The 20,917-nt window shown below is 53.1% G+C and overlaps 2 protein-coding genes across 2 annotated transcripts; both read left to right on the plus strand.

Moving 5' to 3' along the window:
* The first annotated feature begins 1,400 nt into the window (after positions 1–1,400).
* GPR162 (G protein-coupled receptor 162) lies at positions 1,401–7,764 on the plus strand. Its single transcript, XM_064723585.1, has 5 exons — positions 1,401–1,539; positions 3,245–5,019; positions 5,813–6,002; positions 6,564–6,715; positions 6,879–7,764. Exons 2-5 carry the CDS (start codon positions 4,180–4,182, stop codon positions 7,404–7,406), a joined length of 1,710 nt encoding a protein of 569 aa, XP_064579655.1. The 5' UTR covers positions 1,401–1,539; positions 3,245–4,179; the 3' UTR covers positions 7,407–7,764.
* Positions 7,765–8,762: 998 nt separating this feature from the next.
* P3H3 (prolyl 3-hydroxylase 3) lies at positions 8,763–19,856 on the plus strand. The gene is made up of 15 exons (XM_064723600.1): positions 8,763–9,202; positions 9,758–9,910; positions 10,584–10,770; positions 10,898–11,029; positions 11,895–12,028; positions 12,306–12,395; positions 12,708–12,760; positions 12,941–12,999; positions 14,159–14,283; positions 14,408–14,503; positions 15,474–15,624; positions 15,792–15,909; positions 18,280–18,355; positions 18,780–18,920; positions 19,175–19,856. The coding sequence occupies exons 1-15, from the start codon at positions 8,792–8,794 to the stop codon at positions 19,385–19,387; spliced, it is 2,139 nt and encodes a 712-aa protein (XP_064579670.1). The 5' UTR covers positions 8,763–8,791; the 3' UTR covers positions 19,388–19,856.
* Positions 19,857–20,917: the final 1,061 nt, after the last annotated feature.

Here is a 20,917-nt window from a genome sequence, read left to right on the forward strand (position 1 = left end):
TCCTCAAAAATATCTCTTACCACCTTCCTGATACTAAGCTGGATCTATTCTAGTGGTTCCTCATTCTACTCACTGTCTCCAAAAGCGAACCTACTCATGACAGCCATTGCAGTGCAATTCTCTTTTTTACCTCTGGAATTGCCTTGGCTGCTGCCCCTGGGCACGAGAACCAGCAGTACCTCCAGCTTTCTTCCTCAGGAGCCTCTCCCTCTGCTGATCCTACCAATCTTAGATGAAATTTCTTGCCATCTAAGACACTTCGGGTCACATCAGCCTATACTGAGAATGATAAATGAAATCTGTCCTGTCAGCAGGGTGATAGAGCAGATCCTGGATGAGTAGATCCACTTTAGCAGACAGGATGGTGAAGCAGGAGCAGATCTGCAGAGGGAAGCAGCTGATGATGAAGACTTTTTGGCCACACTGTAAATGTCTGGGAACATACTTCAGACTAGCCCTAGCCCAAAGCAAAGCTGAATTCTCATAGTGGTCAGAGCACATTTGCTGCACATCTTGCAGGTCCTTTCACCTAAATTGTTCATGTTCTCCTAATCCAAACTGAGGTGTTAATGCAGCTGACCACCAACATGGATTCCTATCCCAGTTCTGATGGAGGAAAGGAGGATACAGATATTGGCAGATAACAGGCCCTAAAATGCATGAAGATAAGGAAGGTATTGGTGCCTTCACTCCACCAGCAAGATGGGTAACAGGAAAATGAGATGTCTTTTGTCTTGTGAAGACTTGCTAGCCAGGATTGCCCTGGCTGAGGTGACGCAGCCGGATGGGGAGCTTTACCCCTCTGACACGACCAAACCATTGCTCTGAGCACTACTTCCACTCTATCTCCTGTCCTCTCTTCTGCCTTTTCCCTGTCTGTAGGACCACACTGTTGGTTGGTGATGGAAGAGGCCACCACAGCAGCTGTGCAAATGCACCCTGGACATCCGATGCCCTGGGCACCTTGCCCTCCAAGCATCCTTTGCAGCACCAGCTCTTTGCCTTTCCCCTCACTTCGCAGCCATCTCCCCCGCATCTCGCACGGCCCGGGTGCCCCCTCACATCCCTCTTTGGGAAAGGGAGCCGGTGCTTCTTGTCCTGCAAGTGGCCCTCTGGGGCGGCCCCGGCCCGTGGGGCAGGAGGGCTGCACACGACGGGGAGCCGCCGAGGGTGGGCCGTGTCCGAGCCGGGCTCCGGGAGCGCGGCCGGCCGCAGCCCGCCCCGTCGGGAGCGGCGGAGGGGCCGGTGCTGCCGGGGCGGGGGCCGGTGCCGGGGCGGCGGCTCCCGCGCCCGTCCGCCCGTCCCGCCCCCTGGCTGCTCGGCCCGGCGGTGCTCCCGCCGCCGTCCCCCGCCGGCGCTCCCCGCCCCTCGCCCCTCGCCGAGCCCCGCCCGGCGGTGGCCGGAGCGCGGGGCCGGGGCGGCAGCCTGCGGCGGCCGGAGCTGCGGCGGCGGCCGGGCCGGGGGCCGGCACAGCCGGGCAGAGGCGCGCACAGCCGCGCGGGGCGCCCGTCGCCATGGCAGCGCTTGCTCCGGCGAGAGGTAAGATGGGTCCCCCGGCCCCCGCCGCCGCCGCCGCGATCGGCCCCCGCTCCGCCGCCGGCCCCCGCTCCGCCGGGCGCAGGGCGGCGCCGCCGCCGCCGGGCACGGCCGCGCCCCGGGGCGCCCCGCGAGCTCCGCGGCTCCCGCCCAGCCCAGCCCAGCCCAGCCCCGGCCGAGCCGCTGCGCTCCGCCGCGGCCGCCGGGCGAGGCGAGGCTCGGGGCGGCCGGAGCCCCGCCGTGGCCGGGCCACCGAGCGGGAGGCGAGGCGAGGGGGCGGCGGGGCAGCGGCGCGGCTCGGCCCGGCCGGCCGCGTCTCTCGGCACCCCGGCTCTGTGCGCGCTCCTTTGCAACCATTCTGGGTCACCTTCCCCTGCGAGCCCCCTCCCGCGCCTCCCCTGCATCGGCGGCCCCGCGAGCGGCTCCCGGGCTCTCCCCCGCTGTGGGATGAGCGGTGGGGCGCACCAGGGAGCGCGGCCAGGTGAGGACGGGTTTCCCCGACCTGGGCATCCTGCCTTAGCTCGGGGGCACTCCGGTCTCTGCCAGCGGGAGAACCACAGCTTGAAGCAGAATTGGGCCCCAGAGCCAGAAGCAGGAGGATTCCAGCCTCATCGAGCGACCGGTGTGGGCCAGCAGAGCAAGCTGGGGTGGGAAGGGCGGCAGAAGGAGAAGCTGCGAGGAAATTCATTCCCCTGGGATTATCAGAGACGGGTAGTTCGGTAACTGTCTCCAGAGGCCACAGGCCTAACTGCAGGAGTGGTGATACTGGGGGGAAAAAGATGAAACAGAGTAGAATAGGGGCATCGCCAGTCCAGTCATGGCAAACTGCTCCAAGCAGGGAGGAAAGGAGGCAAAGCCTCAGGTGGTCACAGAGAGGGTGAGAAAATACGGAGAGGCAGAAGGAAGGGGGGGTGGCAACTGAGCCACTAGCTCAGGCTGGGGTACTGAGCTGTCAACATAGAGATTAAGTTTACATCTCCGCTGGTCAAGACACAGAACAGGCCTGTATCTTCCTGGAATATACTGCTTGGGTATCCCCTATGGATGAAGACAGAGAAGGGGGTCTGATGGGTAGGACCAGGGAAGGCAAAGGTAAGGAGTCTCAGGAATTAGTAGTCTTGTTCCCTGGGTTTGTGACTGTGGGGGTCCCTGGAGACCAGAACTGCTCCAGCAGAAACAGGTGGATGAAAGACTTGTGTGTCAAGAAGGTGGAATGGCAGGGTACCATTGGAATGGTGGAATGCACCCATGGATGGGAGCAGCAGGTTAAAAACCAGATCATTGGCAGAGAGAAGCTGTGGTCCAAAGACTGTTGGAGCTGTGAGAGCTGTACAGCGGAAACAAGGGGTGTAGCAGCACATGCATGGGGATGGCAGGGCTGGAATTGCAAGGGGTGATGCAGATCAAACCTTCCATGCCAGAAATGGCATTAGCAACACTTTGGGTAGGGAGCCTAGGACTGGAAGGACAGGGAGCATGGTGTGTCTCAGCAGCACTGGCTTGAGTTGGTGGGGACCAGAGTCCAGCCTGAGCTGTGCAGGGACTGGTGCAAATTTGGCTCTTCTGTTTCCTGAAAGACATAGGAAATGCTCCACACTGTCTAAATCATGACAAGGTGTTAGTGTGGGCAAGGAGAGAGAGAGAGAGAGAGAGATCTGGGAAGATAGAATGATCTTAAATTACTTTTTCTCTTTTCTCTCTTCTACAGTGAAACTCATGCCCTGAATCTCCAAGGGAACCTTTGAAAAAGATCTTCCCCTCCCTGCCATCTCCTTATTGTTTGCCAGCTGTGCCCTACGCAGGAAAGCTTTAAAGACCAGCAAAAAGAGAACAGCGAAAAGGACAATGTAGTGAGAGAGCAGTGAGGTCTTGGGTAGGGAGCCCTTTGAATCTTGTTTCTCACCCTTCCCTCTTCGTTGATAGCTCTCTGACAGCCTTGGCAGGAACCTCTACCTGGCCACCAGCGCAGTGGCATTTGGTGAGAGGGGAATTACACTCAGTGTATGCATCACCCTCACTTTTTCATCGAGACCTCTGCTCTTTTTCCTGTCATCTCTGAAACTCTTGCCTAGCTCCTCATTCCCTAGGACACTGGGAAGCAGGCACTTGCTTCTGACGAAGTGTTTGGAGTCCCTAGAAGTCCCTGTTTGTGTGTGGCCTTCACCAGTCCCAGCAGAAGGTGGCCTCTGAGTCAGAAGGTGTCTGGTGGGTACATGAAGTAAGGAAATCTTTTTGTCTGGGAGAAGAGTGGAGGAGAGTGATGTAATAGATGGGGAGGAAAAAAAAAAAAGTGAGCCCAAGCAAGTGAGGGAAGAAGCACTGGCAAGTGTTCATGAGAGAGAAAAAAGGTGGAAGAAAGAAAAAGAAAGAGAACGAGGGAAAAAAACCAGATGAAAAAGTTAGAACAAGGGGAAGAAATATAATCAAATAGAAGGGAAAGGGAAGACTGGAAGCGAGACAGAGTTGACGGCTGTTCTGCCTGGCACCTGGTGGCAATGCCTTGAGAAACCCTTCCAGCGTGCAAACAACTCACATTGCAGCAGCAGATGAGGAGAGACGTGGCTCCCCCAGTGCTGAGTCCCACTCACCCTCTTACAATATCCCAGCAGCAGAGGCAGGGTGCAGTCTAGCAGGGTTGGCAGCATGGGGGACTCTGAATCAGAGTCCACCTTGCACAACAACTCGCTGTGGTGGCTGGCATGTGGGATGTTAGCTCTGTTGGCCAACTCTTGGATTATCCTCAGCATCACGGCCAAACAACAGAAACACAAGCCTCTGGAGCTGCTGCTGTGCTTCCTTGCTGGCACACACATCCTTATGGCAGCAGTACCCCTCACCACCTATGCCGTGGTGCAGCTGCGGCGCGAGTCCTCCGACTACGACTGGAACGAAAGCATCTGCAAGGTCTTTGTCTCCACCTACTACACCCTGGCGCTGGCCACCTGCTTCACAGTGGCCTCCCTCTCCTACCACCGCATGTGGATGGTGAGGTGGCCGGTCAACTACCGCCTGAGCAATGCCAAGAAGCAGGCTCTGCACGCAGTCATGGGGATCTGGATGGTGTCGTTCATCCTCTCCACCCTGCCCTCCATCGGCTGGCACAACAACGGCGAGCGCTACTACGCCCGTGGCTGCCAGTTCATTGTCAGCAAAATAGGGCTGGGCTTCGGCGTCTGCTTTAGCCTCCTGCTGCTCGGAGGAATCGTCATGGGCTTGGTGTGCGTGGGTATCACCTTCTACCAAACCCTGTGGGCGCACAGGAGACGCCGGCGGTGCCACCATCAGAGGGCAGAAGAAGCGTCATCCTGCTCTTCATCAGCACACACCACTTTCAATGTGCCAGCCATTGTGGTGGAGGACGTACGAGGCAAAAGGAGATCTTCACTGGACGGCTCCGAGTCAGCCAAGACCTCCTTGCAGATGACCAACCTCATAAGCGCCATTGTCTTCCTGTATGACACGCTCACTGGGGTGCCTATCTTGGTAAGCATCCACTTCTCCGTTTTGCCTTCAGAGTCTGCAGTTAAAGCAGATTTGCTTTTCTCTCAAGTTTTAGAGAAGGATCTCTCCTGTCCCACCAGCCGCAGAACTGCCGCATCTGAATCTGTGTTATTCTGAGCGGTGGTTTTAAAAAGATTGCAGTAATTCTCTCATCCTTCCGCAGCAGCATTTTCTTAAATCTAAGCCTGGGGAATACACACCACACAGCTAAAACCACTGTGCAAGTTTTAAGTGGCTAAGAGGAGAGGAAATTATTCTGCAAACTTACTTGTAAAAACAATGAGATTTCTATTTCTCCATTTTGCTTTTGATACATCAGCTTTAACAGCTGATGCATCCAGTTGTCTTTTTCCTTCTGCTTGTGTGGCTGTAGGCAGCATTCATGTTTTGGCTAGCCGGTCGATTCTGTGCAAAATTGGAGAGCTGGAGAAGTTCTCAAAAAGAACCCTTAAAAGGGGAGAGGCTGAGTCACAGATTATTTCTTTCCCCAGTGGCTGTGTCCTTTGTTAGCACCTATTTAGCTCCAGCTGGTAACGAGCACAGGAAGAAGGGATGCTAGCACCAGGTCTCATGTTAGAGATATGACAGCTTGGAATATGGTCCAGCAAACCTGGGGCAAGACCCCAGGAGCAGGTTTTCAAGGGGACACAGGGTAATTACTGGATGAATCCTTTAGAGACAGATTATGTTCTGCTACAGAATTGATTTGCATTACCTTTCTGCCTTGATCCCTACTTCTGTCTCCTTGGCATTGTTGCTTTTTCTTGCCTTAAAGGTCGTGAGCTTTTTCAGCCTGCGCTATGATACGGCCCCCACCTGGATGGTTCTGGCTGTGCTCTGGTGTTCCATGGTGCAGACCTTGCTGCTCCCCTCTTTCATCTGGTCCTGCGAGCGCTACCGAGCAGATCTCCGCACCGTGTGGGAGCAGTGTGTGGCCATCATGTCTGAGGAAGACACAGAGGATGGTAAGCTGCTCACCAACCCACAGTCACCTCTCTTCACTAACCAACCTCCCCAAAAGACTACAGAGGAAAGGGAGAGGGGGTCATTGGGAAAAGGATCTTGTGGTGTTGCGGGTGGCACAGTGACATTCATGTTACAGCTTGAAGTCAGCAACCACAAGAAAATTTATTCCATGGAGGGCTCTGCCGCTTGCAGCCTTAGGACTAGCATCCAGGAAGCATTAGTGCAACATCCTCCTCACTAGTTGCAAGCATAGATACATTGTGTGTGGCTGCCAAACCACAACCGAAGTGACATGCTGGGCCTCAGCCCAACTCGCTCATTCAAGGGTCCAAGACCTGGCAGTGAGCAATTCAAAGGCAAGACAGAAGAAATAGGGCACTGAGTGGGTGCTTTAGTGCTGCTGCAAGCAGAAAGACAAGGTCCTTGTTCAGAGGTGAGCCCTGAGGGCTGCAAGTAGGGCAGCTCAAGTCAGATAAGCATTAGGATGGCGTCCAGGTGCCCTGATAATGCTCCTCTTCTGACTGAAAAGTGTTGACTGCCGTTCTCGTCTTTGCCAACAGATGGTGTGTGTGATGATTATGGAGATGGCAGGATCTGCAAAGTGAGATTCGATGCGAACGGCGCCGCAGCTGCGAAGCGGGACTCCCGGGACATCAAGCTGCTGCCCATGCACCACATGTTGTTGCCCCAGGACAAGGTGCATTACCTGCAGGTGAGCCAAGAGCAAGAGGGGCAGCCCCACAACCCACTTCCTTCTCTGTCAGGTTCCCACGCCTTTGTGTCCTCTTGACTCTCTTCTCTGCGAACCTCAGCTACTCCCTTCCTGTTCCGACTCTTCAAGTCTTCCATCACCTGCCCCCTTCTCTGTTTTCCAGGTCCCTATCTCACGGAGAATGTCACATGATGAGACTAACATCTTCTCCGCCCACCGCTCTGCTCCATCCTTCCTACACAAGTGGTCTTCATCTGACGACATCCGCATTCCCACCCCCCGCAAGCCCGGGGGCCCCGGTTTCTTGCCTCCCCAGCTGCATGACTACCAGCACCGCCGGCGGCCCCCGGAAGATGAGCTGACGACCCTACGGCAGTTTCTGGAGGGGGGGCTGTTGCCCCGGGGCTCCAGCTCCAGCGCCTGCTTCTTCCGAGATGAGATCACCACGTTCATCGACGAGACACCGCAGCCCAGCCCAGCCTGCAGCCCACGGCACTCCCGTCTCCTGCTCGCATCGCGCCGCGACCGCCGCCTCTCCCTCGGCAGCAGGGAGGAGGAGAATTCCGACCGGCCACGGCGCTGCTCCGTGCTTGGCAACGAAGTCTGGCATCTGCAGGATGGAGAGCAGGCGCCATGTGAAAGGACCCCAGAGGCCTGCGAGCCACAGACCTTCCAGGACCCCAAACTATGAGGGACAGCATCAAAAACATTCAGTGCCATCACAGTTTTTAAATAAAACTTCAAGCGTTCCCTTTGTCCCGGGACCCAATCACTAATTTGCATTCTCATCTTTCTCGCCGGCAGGCAGAAAACACGGCACCCCATGCTGGTGGGGGAAAGAGAAGTGGGACAGATCTGCAGAAGGGAGCACAACAGACGGACAGACAGCCTGTGCCTGCTCTCAGGTTACAAACACATCCACCGCTGCCACCGCCACTTGGCACCCTTGCCAGTCCCGTCCCTTTGTGAACTCCACCCTCGCATCCGCTCTGCCCTAAGAGACAAGGCAGGCACAGAATGGTATTAAAATTCTATATTTGGAGTGTCAATCGTGTGTCTGTTTTTAAAATACTATATTAGTAATAATTTTGTTTCCATAGAAACAAAATTATTGGCCCGGTGTTTAATGAAGCTTCACAGGCTTCTGGAAGGGAAATGCAAAATGTGCGAGGCTCCTTTCCTCCCTCTTCATCCTTCCTTGTCAGTTTCTCTGAAAGGCAGCAGATGCTTAGCAGCCGAGGAAAGTGAATGATGCCCTTAGAGGAGTTGTCATGGGAGACTGGGTGAAAGGTCTTTTGTCCATTTCAGATGTGGTGCTAAGCAGGAGAGGCCTCAAGTTTTTAACACTGCTCAGCAAAAGGTTTTGCTTTGAAGCAACTCCAGGCTTGGAAAGAATTAAATTCTCTCCAAGAAGATCCTGACCCTTAACATCTTATTTCACCAGTGCAAGCTGTTGATTCCAGTGCAAACTTTGTGTGAAACTTCAGATGGCCCAAACTTCTCAGCCAAACAGGAAAGCTGACAGAAGCTTCTGAGGGAAGTCCCCCCTCAATTGCCCCCATCAGCAAAGCTAGGAGTGGTGAGGTCTGGAGCAGGCTCCTGCCCCAGACACAATTCTTGGCAGGGAGGTGCGAGAGTACTGTGTGGGAGATGGACCTTCTGGCTGGTATTGGTTGTCATTCCAGCCAAGGGCAAAGGTTTGGCATTGTCCCAGAGGAGGCAGTGTCAGAGGGAGATAGGTACCCTGTCATGCCCAAGGCAGTTCTCCGTGTGATGGCAGTATGAAGTGTCCAAGCGTGACTCCAAGGAGAGGCGTCCTTGGAGGCCTTTGAGTGACCCACCCCAAAGGGAGGGTTCGCGCTGGGGAGGCCGCCCGGACCAGGGGCCCGTCAGACACAGCGGCGGCGGCAGCACCGGAGCCCCCGAGGCAGCGGCGGCTCTCGGCCGGCACAGCGGGACTTGGGCCGAGCCTTCCCGCCCACCGCGGCCCCGGACCGGCGCCGCCCCCGGGGTGGGCCGAGCCCGGGGCCCGCCAGGACCCCTTCTCCTCCTCCTCCGCCTTCTCCTCGCGGAGCCATGGCCTCGCTGCTGTGCCTCAGCCTGCTGGCCGCCGCCGCGGCCGCCACGTCGCCGGGCCGGCTGGTGCCGTTCGACCTGCTGTACGCGGACGGCGTGAGGGCGTACCTGGCGCGGGACTGGGCGCGGGCGGCCGAGCTGCTGCAGCGCGCCCTGCACAGCTACGCGGGGCTGCGGGCCGCCCGCCGCGCCTGCCGCGCCGCCTGCGCCCGCCAGGAGCCCTTGGGCGGCGGGCCCGGGCGCTGGGAGGCCGCGCTGCTCGGGCCGGTGCTGCAGCGCGCCCGGTGCCTGCAGCAGTGCCTGGGCCGGCGGCTGCGCCCCGCGCCCTCCGCGCACCGCGCCAGCCGCGCCGTGCGCCGCGACTTCGAGCGCAGGGAGCCCTACAACTACCTGCAGGTGGCCTTCTTCCAGGTGGGCACCGGCCCGGGCGCGGGTGGGAGTGTGCGCCTCCCGCGGTGCTGTCCCGGCAGGGGCGGGCGTGGCACGGCTCTCCTGGAGGGTCGCCGCGCAGCCGGGGGGTGAACGCCTTTCCCTCAGCCTCGAGGGAACCTTACTGATGCGCATAAATATCTGCAGGGGGGTTGCCAGGGGAATGGAGCCAGGTTTTTCTCACTGGTGCCAGCCACTACAAGAGGCAACAGGCAGAAACTGGTGCACATGAAGTTCCACCTTTAGGTGGAATATTAGGAAGAACTTTACTATGCGGCTGACCATGCACTGGAACAGATTGCTCAGAGCAGTTGTGGAATCTCCCTCACCAGAGACATTCCAAAACCATCTGGATGCAATCTGGTGCCATGTGCTGTAGGACGACCCTGCTTGTGCAGGGAGGTTGGAGCAGATGACCCACTGTGGCCTCCTCCAATCTGACCCATTCTGTGAAGCCGGGAAGCAGCTGGGCTGAAGGGTGGGCGTGAACAGCAGAGCTGCAGGAGCATGACAGGCTCTGCTGCTTTTTCTCCTCAGCTGAAGAAGCTGGATCAGGCCGTGTCTGCCGCTCACACCTTCTTCGTGGCTAATCCCCAGCACCTCCAAATGCGGGAGGACATCGAGAAGTACCGGCGTATGTCAGGGGTGAAGTCAGACAGCTTCCAGGACCTGGAGGCCACGCCACACTGGGTGAGGGCTCAGTGCAGAGCCACGCATGAGCAGCTCTTACTCCACCCTAGGGACCGGTCTGGGGCCCTGATCTGTTCCCACACAAAGGCCATGGCTTGAGACAGGCCCCCAACACACAATCATAGAGAGATTTAGCCCGGAAGGAACCTTTAATGATCACCTAATCCAAGTCCCCTGCCATAGGCAGGGACACCTTCCACTAGATCAGGTTGCTCAATGCTCCATCCAACCTGGTCTTGGAACACTTTGAGGGATGAGACATCCACAGCTTCTCTGGGAAACTTGCTTCAGTGTTTCCTAACGGTCATCATCAAAGTATCTTATCTCCAGTCCAAAAAATATCTTCCATCAAAACACTTTTTCAGTTTAATACTGTCACTACAGGCCTTGGTCTGAAGTCTTGCTCAGACCCCTTTGTGTCTGAAAGGCTGCATGAAGATCTCCCTGCAGCCTTCTCTTCCAGGTGAGGACAAACTACTGCAAGTGTGACAGAGAGACTTTTTGATGACAGTTATTTGGCTTTAGTGTGGGATTTGCTGTCACTGTGTGGTTGACTGTGCATGAGCAGGCGGGCCCCTTTATGTCAGCACCATGATATGAGCGATTCAGAAGTCTTAGGGCATCCTTTGGTGTCACCCACACTGATGAGGGGACCTGGATCTGTCCTTCACAGGAAGCATATGAGACTGGTGTGCAGCACTATGATGCAGATGAGTACCTGCAGGCTGTGGCCAGGCTGGAGGAGTCACTCTCAGAGGCCCTGTCAGCACTGGAAGAGTGTCGTGCCCTGTGTGAAGGGCCTCAGGAGGATGAGGATGAGGAGGAGGAAATGCAGCCTGGCCTGTATGAAGCCATTGCAGGTAGTGTTAGAGGCAGGGAGGGTTGGGTAGGAAGGCTGTGCTCCCCACACTGAGCACATCCCATCACCCAGCACTCCTGTCTGGAATAAGTGTGGGTTACTGCCTTTCTTGCTGTTCTCTCTTGCAGCCCATTATATTCAGGTTTTGAAGTGCAGGCAGCAGTGCGTCCTGGAAATTGCCACAAAGCCAGGGAGAATTTCTGCCACAGAAGATTTCATACCCTCTCATCTTGATTTGCTGCAGTTTGCCTACAGCCAGGGTGAGCAGAGCCACAAACCAGCAGGTTGTGCTGTGGCACCCCTACACTTGTCCTTTGCCTCTGATCCTGGAGGGCAGCTTGTCATGGGGAAAAACAGCACACTGACCTGAGCTCTACTTCTGTTTGCCCCCTAACTCTTCCCAGAACCTCTGTTCAGGACTGTGGCCACCTTGGGAGATGTCCCTTGTGGTCTCATTCAGTCTCATTGCCCAGGTTCTGTGTTGTGAGGCTGTTTCCACATCTTTCCTCCAGCACGCTTTTTCAGGATCTTGTTCCAGCTATTTGCTGAATGTTTTATACCCTCCTTTTCAGTACCTGGCTCCAGGCAGGCTCCCACTTCCTGCCTAGAGGCTGCACATGCATATCACCTCAGCAATGGTGTTCCTTCTGAGGCAGCCCAACCTGCTGAACTGATGGCCTGGCATGACACTGGTCATCCTGTCACTCTGTCACTTCACACATCCCTCAGCCCTTCTTTTGCATACCCCTGCTCCTCCCCACGCTGACCCAACTGTTCCTTATTTCCTCTGTCAGACCACTGGGAAAACTTGTATCTCAAAGATGCTGCTAGACCCCTCATTTTGTCTGTTGCATGAGAGAAGTGGGACCATCTCTCTTTCAAAATACACTTACTTTTATTCTGTTTTTTCTAAACCATCTCCCAGTCAGTATTAAAGGCGTGCCTGTTCTGTACCAGGGTCATTCCCATCGCTGGATGGAGGCCCTGCTAGGCAGGGGCTGGTGTGTGTTGGTGTAAGGCCAGCTGCCAGGTCCTGCCAGGGACACTGGGTGCTGCTGGCCTGTACACATCCCTGCTCAAGTCTCTCAGAGACATCTGTGTTATTCTCCTCTGTCCCTGCACAAGTTGGGAACCAGACACTGGCTGCTGAATGTGCTGCTTCCTACTTGCTGTTCTATCCCACGGACGAGCCCATGTTGGAGAAGATGAAGCAGTATCGCACTGAGCTGGGAGGGGATGCAGCTGTCACAGCCAGACAGGTAGGTACAGCTCCAGGTCTGTCCCTGCTGCTCCTCCCCTGTCCCACAGGACAGGATCACAGTCCATGAGACAAAAAGGGGAAGGTGTTTCACTGCAGACATGTGCCAAGGCCAGGACTGAGGAAACTGGAGTTTAGTCTGTCACAGTCAGTGTCCCTTGAGGCCAAAAACAGGCATTAATTGTGCACAGCAGTGGGATGGGACAGGCTTCTGCCCTAGATAGGGATTGGGTTGTCTTTTGTGAGGTGGTTGTTTGACAGTCTCTTTTCTTCCTTAGAGTATTCAGCATTATGTGCAGAGATCTTTGATGGAGAAGAAGTTGATTTATTATGCAGTGGAGCATCTGGGAGAAACTTTTCATGACCCTGTAAGTAACAATATCATTTTAATCTTCCTGCCATGGTTTCACCAATTGTTCACAATCTCAGTTGTCAGAATTCACTTTAGTGGGCCATGACCAGATGCTGATGAGGAGGACCCCCAAGTCCTTATGAGATGGATCTTTAAGGCCTTTCTTCTGCTCCAGGACTGAAGTTAATTTGAAATTGCTGCTGTAACCATAAGCATTGGCTCAATTTGTCTGTCCTGAGAAGTGGGCCACAGTGGTTGGTCTGATACTCACTGAAGAAGCAGTGCAAGGTTTGTTGTCTACTGAACCACCTGTGTTTTTTTCCTACAGGATCTCTGGACTCCAGATGAGCTGATTCCTGAAAACCTAAGGGAGAAACACAGGTAAGATTGGGCAGGTCAGCTAGGACTGCAGTATAAGTAGGGGTGGTACAAAGAACAGTAATACCTCGAGAAATGGGCACAAAAGGAATGGGAAGGATGTGAAATGCTGCTACAGAGGAGGGTTGGGCACAGCTCTGTGTACTGACAGCCCTGGTCTCTGCTTTTTCCCTCGTTCCCGAGAGAGGATCAGGAGAAGCAAAAGCAGGAAACTCTGGATGTGGAAGAGAGGGAGAAGAGGGGTGAGTAAAAAAGAGCTTGAAGGAGGTCTTGGATGCAGTCAGCCAGACTTACTCAGGCTAAATGCTGTCTTCCACCCTCAGACATTTGAATGCTAGCATAGATGCAGACTGACTTGAATGGCTCAGCAAGTCTTCTCACTGTTCTTTTCTTCCTCTTTGGTGCATGTGTAATCTTGCAAAATCTCACTGCGTACATCTCTGGCATGCAAACTCAAAGGGCACTGTGGCTGGAGAAGCTGAGGACAGCCTGAATGTGTGACAAGCCTGTGGACATGCAGATTCCTGTTCAGTGTGCCAGCAGTGTCTACACCAAACCTGGTTCAGCTCCACCAGCCCAACTTCAATCAACACTTTTCTGAAAGGGACACGAAGGGAGGGGCCAAGAAATGGAAACTGGAAGCAGACAATGTAGCTTGGGCAAGTCTTTCCCTGAAAAGCAGAAGTTCAAGGGGTTTGTGGCTGAATGATGCAGGTTGCAGTGCAGAGTCTCGTGTTCTTGTGGTCCCCTATTCTTATGTGTGGATGCAGAGCCTCTGGAAGGGCTCAGTCATGGAGTCTTTGCTTGAAATGACCCTGAGTGGTTCTCTGCTGTGGCACTTGTGAGAGCAGAGCCTTCTCAGGGCCTGATGAGGGCATTCCTCATCATCCAGAGGTCAGAGAGGGTAGGGAAAAAGGCCAAAGATCAAAAAGCTAAATCATCAGCTAATATCCAGTGCTTCTCTTTGGGGTGAAGAAAGCAGAAAGATTCACCAGAGATAATTCTTAGATAAGATGTTGATGAAAGATGATTGAAAGGAGGGTTGATGGAGGTGTTTACCTGCTTCTTTTCTCCAGAGCCTCACTCCAGTAGGCTGGACCTTCTCTGCTGCTGCAATCCACAGTGCACTCAACTTCCCCCAGCTCCCTGCTGCTCTCCCAGCAAGTCCCAAGTCTCTGCTGGCTCCTGAAGCACGTGCTGTAGGCCAGCTTCCCCAGCTGGTGCTCTGGTTCCCCTGAAGCATGTGAGGGGTCTGCGAGGAGCGGGCTCTTCTGGGGAACTGTCCTGTCTTCTCCGAGAATGTAGAGTGTCTCTCCACTTCCTTGTCCAGGCGGGGGGTTGGTGTCTGAGGGATTCTTGTCCAAAGCCTCATCATGCCTGTCTGTGCTTGCTTCTCAACAGGTGCTTTGCCTTTTGAGGGCATTGCTGTCACGATGGATTCCCAGCAGATGAATGGAACCCAGCGGGTTGTGTTCGACAGAGTGCTGACGGAGTCTGAGTGTAAGGACCTTCTCCGACTGACAAAGGTGAGGCCCGGACCCTGTAAGAACTCCTGTCTGTGTACTTTTCTCCTCAGCAAGCAGGGCAGTAGGGTTTGCATGGAGGAGATCTGGCAGCCTAATGCATGTCATCTGTATCCTTGTGTTCCAGGCAGCAGGGGAAGCAGGAGATGGGTACCGGGCAAGGCGGTCGCCTCACACCCCACATGAGAGATTTGAAGGGTTAACTGTTTTGAAGGCCGCGCAGGTAAAATGCATCTGTGAGTCTGCTGTCTTCTTAATTGTGCAGAAAGAGAGTTTGCCACCTGAGTGTTTTCTTCTGTGGATTGCACTCTGGGTGGTGTCATGGGTGTGCTGTCTCCCTCACAACACTCGTGGGTTCCTCTGGCCTGCTTCCTCCTCAGTCACATTCAGGGATGTTGTACGTGGAAGGCTTGACAAGTGCTTTCTCTTCTGTGAGGCAGGGTTTGTCCCTGTGAGGTAGCCTTACAGACATGCTTAGTTTAGAGCTGGAGAATAAATTAAGGTAGAAGGAGCCTCTTGAGATCTCCAATCTGACCTCCAGCTTGCAGCATGTCTAATTCCAAAGCTAGATGAATTCCCTCGATTCTTTGCCTAGGCAAGTTCTGAACATTTCCAAGGGTGGGGATTCTACAGCCTCTCTGGACACCTTTTTTGGAGCTGTACCAGTCTTGTGAGGGTGAAATTTTTCTTCATATCTAGCCAAAATTTCCCTTGGTGCAGCTTTTGTCGGCTGCCTCTTTTCAGTGAGTCTCTTTGAGGAGACACTGTCTCCATTTCCTCTGTAACCCTCTTTTAGGTGACAGGAGGCTGTACTTAGATGTTCCTTTGGCCTTCTCTTCTCTAGACTGAAGAAAGCCAAATCTTTCAGCCTCTTTTTCTAAGTCATGTGTTCCAACATTCCTGCCATCTTAGGACTCTTCATTCAAGACTCACTTCAGTCTCTGAGTATCTCTTGTGTAGTGGGAGATCCAAAATGATGCAGCTTTCCAGATGTGGCTTCATGGGCCAAGGAGAAGGAAATAATTGCTGTGCTGTAAAGTTGTACTCCTGAGTTATAATTAAATGAGAAAATGTCTTCTTTTCTTGCCTGAGTGACCACAGGAGACAAAGCTCTCTTCTTCTGTGCTGTATACGTGTATCAGTTCTTAGAGTGTCTTTGTAAGTATTGTAACAGACTTGTTTTTCACTTGTAGCTGGCCCAAAATGGGGACGTGGAATGGAGAGACGCCAAATTGCTTCTGCAGGCTAGTGAGAAATCTCGGAGAATCATAGAGTCCTATTTCACTCCTGGAAAGAAACTCCATTTTTCATTCACACACCTTGTGTGCCGCAGAGCTGTAGACGGTAAAGAGCCTTTCATCCTGTTAGTCCCTGTCTCCCAGAGAGTCTCCTCACTTCCAACCATGTGCTCTCAGGAAAATATCCTCCTTTTATTCTCACTGTACCCCTTTCTCTCTGCTTTATCCTTTCTGAAGCTGAAAATGTCCATATTCGTTTTTGTGTATTTTCAGGGGAGCAGGAAGGTCGCATGGATCTTAGTCATCCTGTCCATGCTGACAATTGTCTCTTGGATCCTGAGGGGCAAGAGTGCTGGAAAGAACCTCCTGCCTATGTGTACAGGGACTACAGGTAGGAGCACCTGCATTAGATCATGTGAAGATATCCCTGGCCCCATCAGAGGATGAGCTTAGCTTATAGAAACCTGCTGATGGTTGGCTCAAAGCCATCCAGGACTGTAGCATCAGGCAGAAGGCTGCATCAGCAGCTTCAGAAGGAGCTGAATAGGAGTGAAACACCTTCCCTGGGCTGGGAAGACCTGCCCTTTTTCCCCTCCTTGCTTGACACAGCCAGCTTTAACAGAGAGCAGAATGAGGCTGGGAGGCTGCACAGATTAGAACCATGATATCAAGCTGCTATCTTGTGGGTCTGCCACAGTACTACAGTCAGCTGCCAGCCCTTTTGACAGGCTGTTTCTCGTAGTCGAGTTCCATCTTTTACAGAATTCTGTGAATTACAGGAAAGGGATAGTCAGGCTCCTTGGATCCCTTTTGTTTGAGCAGTGTACTTCAGTGCCTATTCTCTCAAGATTCACTGCAAATACTTTATGTTGGGTTTTTCCATTCCACGTTAGAGTTTATGTTTTTTCCAGCCTGTGGCAGGTTTTGTTACTCCTCTGTGAAAGAACCTGAAATATAGTTTAATGGTGATGCCAGTTGTTGCACACTGCAGCCAGATGAGGTCAGTTCACTACAGCTGATTCCTCCAACTTGCTATCTCATCCCTGAGCATCCAGAAATTTTATTTGTCTTTTCTTTGAATGGTAGCTGTATCCAGAGCAGAAATCTCTATGCAGATACAATGAAGATATGGGACTTAGAGGGAATTCCATTATCACTGAGTTGTTTCCCTTCACATACCAGTGTTTACTTGGTGTAACCAGATTGTAAAGTTACCAGACTTTGTTGTTTAACCAGTTAGATCTCCGTCCCTCCTGTGAGAAAGCTGTCCTGTCCCTTCACTGCTCCCTGGGTTCTCTGACTTCCACTTGAATGGATGTAAAATACCTTCTGGGGATCTATGCCACTGAGCTATTTTTGGGAGCATCCCTGTCCTCTTGCAGCTCGAGCTGTGACTGCCCAACCAGCTTAAGGGCTGAGCTCTTACAGTGTCCTTTTGAATGAAGTGCCTGTGTTCCAAACTTCCTGGATCTTTCCTGTGAATCTCTGCTATGGGCATTAATGATGATATTGAGCAGGATTGGACCTAGGGGCCCATGAGTTCCAGTGATGCTGCTCTGGGTGCACAGTGCTCCTTTGGATGCCAGCAGTGCACTGGTCCCTGTGTGCTGGTCATACTCACCTTCACCTTCTCTTTTCATTAGAAATTTCCCCTCTGGCACCATTCTGAGTCCTTTTACCACAGTCCAAACTGCTGAGATTGAGCATGTAGTGTTTCCTTGGAAAATGCACTATTTTTTCAAACATTATGTGGGTAGCCCAATCTGCTTTTAGTACCCCAGTGTTACATTTTAAGACCATTTTCCATTTGCTTCTTGTCCTCCAATTACCCTTCTCAGAAATGGAGTCTAAAGCCCTGCAGACTATTGAGGTCAGGATAACACTGTTTATGCTTCCACCATTATCCCTGCCTTCCTGTCCCTTTGGACGTGAAAGAGCTGTCCTTGCTTTTCTCCACTCATGTCACCCCTCTGGCTTCACAGCCTTACTAAAGCCCTGTGGCAGAAGAGCTACAACTTCCTGGGTTCCGGGGCTGGTAATCCTCTCACTGCACTTATGTCCTTAACGTTGCTTCAGCAACCACTGTGTTCATTTGTATGTCTTCCTCTCTGTCCCATTAACTAAGAGCCTCTGTTGTTCCTCTGTTGTTTTCAATCAGCTTCATTGAATACCAAGAAGAACCTGGGCAGTTTGTGGTCCATTCTTTCACCTGCTTGACTGTGGACTCACCTGTGCTGTACAGTGGCCTCACTACTTCTCTTTTTGTATAACTTTAGTAAAGAAGTTTCTTGGTTTAATTTTCTTTTCTACATGCACCAGGCCTCTTTTTGATCATTCCAATTCTGATGTTAACCTGAAATTCCTTGTCTGTTGAGAATGGCTTCCTTTGCTGATCAGTCTCCTCTTTCGGGAGTTGGATTATTCCCAGCCTTGAAACATAAACAACAGGTTAGAAACAAAGTCTGTCAAGCCCAGGGCATTGTCACAGCAGTGCCACAGATGCAGGCTGCAGGGGATTAAGAACAAGCCAAAATAAAACGGGACAAGTGTGTAGAGCTAATTCCCTGGCATACTCTCCCAGCCTCCTGTGGCTTGCAGCTCAGGGACTCCCCTGAGCTAGGCACTGCTGTATTTAACACCCTCAGATGGATTTTCCTGCTAACTGGTCTACTTGCTTTTCAACCTGTGACAAGGAGTGTGGGGAAGCACCTGGGAGGAATAAGCTTCACCCTACATATGTACTCTTTCTTTTTGTCCACAGTGGCATTCTCTACCTCAATGATGACTTCCAAGGTGGAGGCCTTTTCTTCACTGAAATGGACACTGTGACTGTCACAGTAAGTCTGGGACTGGCCCAAAGAGGAAGAGAGAACTGAGGGCGAGACTTAGTCTGTGCAGGAGGAAACCGGTTGGTTATCGGATCCCACCACTCCAAAAAACAATCCAGTGCTGGTGCAGTGTCAGATTCAAATAGGGACAGCTAAAGGGAAATTGAGGCAAATCTCAGGCAGGGGAGAGTTTGACTCTTTCCTAGCTGAGATTTTCCAGGCTCTTCCAGTCTGTGGGTGTCTGTGACCTTTGTTGCCCCATTGATTCTCTCTGTCCCTCTCCAAGGCCTGCCTTGCTCACAGACTGGCTGTAGGTGCCTACCAGCTCTCTGCACTTCCACGTTCCCACAGGGCGTGTGACCTCTGTAGAAGGACTGTGTCATCTAGAGCAGGGGTCTGCTGGCTTCACAGTCTCTTGTCTCTCTCCTGGCAGGCCGAGGTGCGTCCCAAGTGTGGGAGGCTGGTGGCCTTCAGCTCTGGCAAGGAGAACCCTCACGGCGTGTGGGCCGTGAGGCGCGGCAGGCGCTGCGCCATTGCCCTCTGGTACACGCACTCCCCAGAGCACGCTGAGCAGGTGAAGGGCATGCTGAAGGGACAAAGTACCTCCAAGTGAGATCAAATCCCACTGAGGAACAGCTTCTGGGCTTTCCCTTGGGGCAGGGCACCGTGCAGCACCTGGGGGTTGCCCTTGGACAGGGTGTGTGGTGGAGGGGCCAGCCTGGGATGGGTCCTGCAGAGGGGAATGGGGTTCTGGAGCAGTCGGGTGGATGTGTTTCATCGAGACCCCAGCAGGGAGGATTCACATCATTTCTGTCTCCATGGCTGCAGGAACGGGTGAAGGCAGAGGAGCTGATGGAGCAGAGGGCCATGGAGCAGGAGCAGCCTGATGGAGATAAACATCAGGGAACTGATGGCAGCAGCAGATCCTCCTCAGAGCCTCGTGCTCCCAGCCGTGCAGCCAAGCCTGCAGATCAGAGACAGAAGCCTGGCTTGGACAGGAAGCAGCAGCCCAAGGTGCTACGGGCCAGAGATGAGTTCTGAGTGCATGGAGCCCTGTGGACTGTCACACAGCCTGGCCTGGCAGGTCACGGGAGGACCGGGACCATGGAGGCCTGGGGCAGTGTCGTAGTGTGGTAGAGCTGTAGTGATGGGGAGGGGTGCAGCTTTCTTCTCTGTGGTGTCCCAGCAGCTGAAAAATGGGAGAAGGACACAGTGCGGAAGTCAGTGACACCAGGAACTTTCTTCACTGCCTCACCATGTTTGTCTCACTGAGAAGTAAGAAGACAAGGTTTTCTCACCCCACTCCTCTCAGTGCCAACTTCTTGGTTATCCAGGCTAAATCTGACAGGGGGAGGAGGAGCCTGGAGTCTTTCAGTGTGGGCTGTCTCATTCAGGAACTCTAAAGCCTTTGAATTTCCTAAGCACCTGCAAACTCCAGAACCTTGCAAAGTGACCTGAGACAGGAGAGGTGAAGGACTGTGAATAGATGGAATAAAAGCCAAATGCTGGACACAGATATTGATGGGAGCTTGAGTCTGTATTACCAGGGAGACATGCACACTTGTTTCTGATTGAAATTTAATTAACAAATGATGGGAGGAGATTGAGCCCTCAGTGAAAGATAACAGAGTATTTACCCAGATGTCAACTACTTCCAATAAGGGAGAACAAGAGAGAAAGTCAGCTGTGACGTGGCTAATGTGGAAAGGGTGAGGAGTGCTTTTAAGAAAAAGCACTGTACACTCACGTTTCCCTGTAGCAAGACCTCTCTTTTTTTTGTTTTCATTTTTTCCCTGTCTCCATGCACTAAATTGTCCCTGAAAGCAGAAGAGAGATTTTGTTTATCATTTTCCACCCTGATAGAAAGACAATCTGCTGTCACTGCCCAGGGGATTAGTGTCCCGAGATGGGATTATATTGTAGCCAAATAGGAATTGAATGGGGTGGATACAGAGTATCTAAAAGAGCAGTGACCCTTTTCCTGGGAAGCATTAGAGCAAGAGATCAATCTGTGGTCATGACATACTCAAGCCTTGATGAGTTGTGCATGGAGACCCCCAGTGCAGCTCAAGTGGAAGAAATCTGTAGAGCCAGGGCCTGTGGTGTGAGAGATGGGTGAGTGATCCCCTTGTCACTGTTGGCAGAGGGCCGCTGCTCCATGGGAAGGGAAGTCCTTCCTTAATCTGAGTCCTGACGCTTCTTAACATGCAGGCCTGGGAAACCTGTGCTGGCAACCCTTTTTACTTCCCATCCCCTCCCCAGGGTCCCAGGAAAACGTTTGATTGTGCATTTCAAATTCCCTCTCCCTGGCGAGGGGACTGTCACATCCCAGCGCCCACATGTCCATCCTGATGATTCGTTGGGGATGCTGGCTGGTTCCTGGTTGATGAGGACATGTTGGGGGTGAGGGGCCAGTGTCCACATCTCTGGCTTGCTTTGCCCAAAGGTGGCCTGGGTGATTAGACTGATGGCCTCCTGACGTCAGATGAGATCCGTTAAAAGGTATTTATCTCAGGCTTGGGCCAAAGCCGCGGGAGAGATTAAAAGAGATTGAGGCCAAGATAATCCCCT

The sequence above is a fragment of the Zonotrichia leucophrys genome, chromosome 1, assembly GCF_028769735.1.
Source record: "Zonotrichia leucophrys gambelii isolate GWCS_2022_RI chromosome 1, RI_Zleu_2.0, whole genome shotgun sequence".
NCBI lineage: Eukaryota > Metazoa > Chordata > Aves > Passeriformes > Passerellidae > Zonotrichia > Zonotrichia leucophrys.